The 3,544-nt window shown below is 33.4% G+C and overlaps 1 protein-coding gene across 1 annotated transcript; it reads right to left on the bottom strand.

Moving 5' to 3' along the window:
• Positions 1 to 233: 233 nt before the first annotated feature.
• On the bottom strand, positions 234 to 3,210 carry opa3 (outer mitochondrial membrane lipid metabolism regulator OPA3). The gene is made up of 2 exons (XM_048167903.1): positions 3,040 to 3,210; positions 234 to 1,218 (listed from the first exon to the last, which is right to left on the bottom strand). The coding sequence occupies exons 1-2, from the start codon at positions 3,179 to 3,181 to the stop codon at positions 887 to 889; spliced, it is 474 nt and encodes a 157-aa protein (XP_048023860.1). The 5' UTR covers positions 3,182 to 3,210; the 3' UTR covers positions 234 to 886.
• Positions 3,211 to 3,544: the final 334 nt, after the last annotated feature.

The raw sequence follows: 3,544 nt of genomic DNA, 5'->3' as shown, positions 1-3,544 counted from the left end.
TCTGCATCCCTTAATCCTACCCAATACCTAAACTTAACAACAAACTAAACCTATGTATTTATTCATTTAGTTTGATTTTAAAATGTTGTTTTAAAGTATAAGTAAACAACATTTTGTGCCTTATAGTGAAAATTGTGCTAAAACTTTCTTATGTGGTAATTACTTAAAAATGGCATTTCACAACCACAAAACACTTTCACAATTTTAATATAATCAAGATAAAACCCCAACAATCATAGAATATTTAACTTTATTTTACACTGAAATATACACCCATATACACTCGCCATTTTAAACACAGCAGTCTTTTGATGCGATGGGTATTTTCTTGCAGCACACACAGAGACAGGCTCTGTTTCCTATATCGAGGGACACATCCATACTTACTATATGGATTTTGTCATTCAAGTATTCACAATTCAAGTGCATTTTCAGATCATTAGTGAATGATGAATGCCCAACTCTGACAGCGTGTTACATTCAAGCTAAAACTGAATACCAATTTCATTAAACAATGGAAAAATGGAAAAGAATGACTGAAATGTTATGAAATAATGGTGTGCAGAATAATAAGTGGTCAAACGTTGGTAATGGTTTAACAGCGCCATCAAATAACCAACAACTTTCATTTGAAAACAGCATCATTCAACCAATCAGACAACGAATCAGAAGCTTTTATTATGTTATGCTGGAGGTCAGTCAATTATCACACACAAACTCTCTCTCTGTTCCTTCCTCTTTTTTAGAGCTTTGTGTATATGAGAGGCTTAACCAAGACTTTCTGTGTGTGTATAAATATGGCAGTGCTGCACCACAACTGAAACGTCCCCATAAACCAGTCTCTTTACTCTCCTTAGTAAGGACATGTTGTTAGTGATGCATATTGTTACTTGGTACTTGGGGCTGCTGGGAGGGACAACAGAAGTCTATTAACCTCTCTGATTTGGGCATCCAGTGTCTCTGTGGCTAGTGCCAGCTCTCCTAGCTGTGTCTGCAGACTGTTAATGGTTTGTGTGAGTTCCTCTTCCTTGCGTCTGGAGTTGGCGGCCTGACGGCTGTACTCGAGGACCATGCAACCTCCGCCGATGATGAAGATAATGGCCTCGCCGAGCAGCTCTGCTCCGAGCTCCGCAGCTGCTTCTTCGTTCAAGGGTTTGATGGTGGAGCCACGGAAACCCATGATTCTCATCTTTGTTTTCATCTCGATCCAGTGATATGCTATAGGGAAAACACAAGAGACCACATGGAATTACTTGACAGATTAATAGAAAGATGCACTTTGGTTTTACCTTCAAAGTACCCTAAGAGACTAGTCAAGTCATGTGACCTTTATTTATATAGTGCTTTATACAATACAGATTGTTTCACAGCAGCTTTACAGTGATAACAGGAAATTAATGATTAAATAATGCAAACAGAGTTTAATTCTGCTGTAAAGCAGATTTAAAATAAAATAGTGTCATTGTTCAGCTGAAGTCAGTTCAGTGTTGATTTGGTTACGTTGTAACTGTTATTAAACAATTATTAAACTGGTTTATTTAATCTATAAAGCAGTTGTGCAGAAAACAGTGAAGAAAAGTGTATAAATTATATTAAAAACATAAAAACGAGTAGTTTATAAATACTATAAAATTTAAAAATAACATTAAAAAAAGAGATTAGTATTTAAAAAATCTAATATTTAAAAATTAGACTAGTATGTAGAAAGTACACTATAAAAAATGACTAAAAAACAAAATAAACCTACACAGTAAAATACAGTTTTCCATTGAAACAGCAATATACCATAAAAACAATGCATTTTGGGTAATATTGTCATTTTAAGAAAAGAGGCCTATAGGTTACCTTCTTGAAAGCGACAATATTACCCAGAATGTATTGTAATATACAGAAATAATACACATTCTGGGTAATATTTGTTGTTTTCGAGAAAGTAGCCTATAGGTTAACTTCTCAAAAACTAATAATAATATTACGCAGAATGCATTGTTATTGTTTACGGTATATTACTGTTTTTTACAAGTTTTTTTTTTTTTACAGTATTTTACTGTGTACATTTTAGTTTTTTAGTGTTTAATATAAAAATTATAATATGAAAAAGATATATCTTTCCATCTATAAACTATTAGTCTATTAAAACTATTAATTATTAAAGATAATATTTAGTCAATACAACAATCATCAATTCAACAATTATTACATTAACTATTCCTAATATAAATACATTATATTTAATTACTTTATATATAATTAAATTATAATTAAGAAAATATATTGTTTATGTTATTTTATATTATATTATATGAACACTCAAGAAGATTTTTCATTATTGAACCTAATGAACAGAATACACATTTTATTGATAAATGCAAATATGGGTCAAATATTCATTCCTTCTTCTAATAATCCAAGGTTTCTTATTATTCCAGCAAATTTCTGGGCCTTTTTAGTTTTCATACATTGCAATGATGGAAATTCGTTACAAATAAAGTCTCTTTTAAATACAGAAAAATAAGGTTTCATCTTCATACATTTACAATTAATCAACATTACATTGATGGGATTTTTTTTATCATCCAACAGCATTCCAATATGTTTTGAAGCAAAAGTGGGCACTGACTGGATCTTTGACTCCAACCAACAAGACATATTTTCCCAGAAAATATCTGAGCACACACAAGTAAAGAAAAGAAAATCTATATCGACTGGGATATACAGGGATTTTGTTCGAAATTAAACCGTTAACAAATCAAGAAGTAGCAAAAGGCACTTTCAGTTCTACCCTCAATGACATATGAGTCCCGCCCCCTTTGAGCAAACTCGAACCTCATTCGTCTAAATGGAACTTCCTTTTAGCACCTTATTGGTCGCTTGGTAAGTCAGTTATTGAAAACACCCAATGACAACATCGCAGCAGTCGCGATATGCTAAACAGCAAATGCAGGCAAACGTCTATTGGCCAGACGTTTACGCCTTCAGACACCCTTAGCATGGACTGACATCATGTCGTTAAACACGAACAGCCAAATGTCAGCTTACCTTGGGCTGGAGGAAGGCAGATATAATTCTTAAAGAATTCACTCCTCCGCGCGCCTGCTTTTATCCTGTTAGCCACTGGTTTTCCCAATTGTCGCACGCCTAGATAGAGCAGCTTTGCAATCGGAAAGGCACCGACAACCATCTTGGCGGAAAATGCGTCATCTGAGGAGGCGGGATGATAAGAACGTCGTGCTCTTGTTTAATATTAATGACGTCGTATTAATATTCATGAGATTTATAACACAGATTTTTTTCCCCCACATTTATTAATTTATTTATTGTAGTTTAAGAAAAAAAAATATAAGCCTTATCGTCCTTTAGTTTTTTAAAGGTTTAGTAGCCTATATTTATAGTATACCGATTTATTTGTTTATTTTTTTTAATACACGGCAGCTCTTACAATGCATTCCAAATACCTCTAAAATAAATACACGATACAAATAAGAAACAAATAAAAATAAATATGTCTGCGCGCATCGCATCGCATTGTTTACCTGCGCCAGCT

This window comes from Megalobrama amblycephala, linkage group LG19 (genome assembly GCF_018812025.1).
Source record: "Megalobrama amblycephala isolate DHTTF-2021 linkage group LG19, ASM1881202v1, whole genome shotgun sequence".
NCBI lineage: Eukaryota > Metazoa > Chordata > Actinopteri > Cypriniformes > Xenocyprididae > Megalobrama > Megalobrama amblycephala.
Note: the sequence above shows the minus strand (reverse complement) of the source record. Positions and strands in the feature narration are given on the sequence as shown.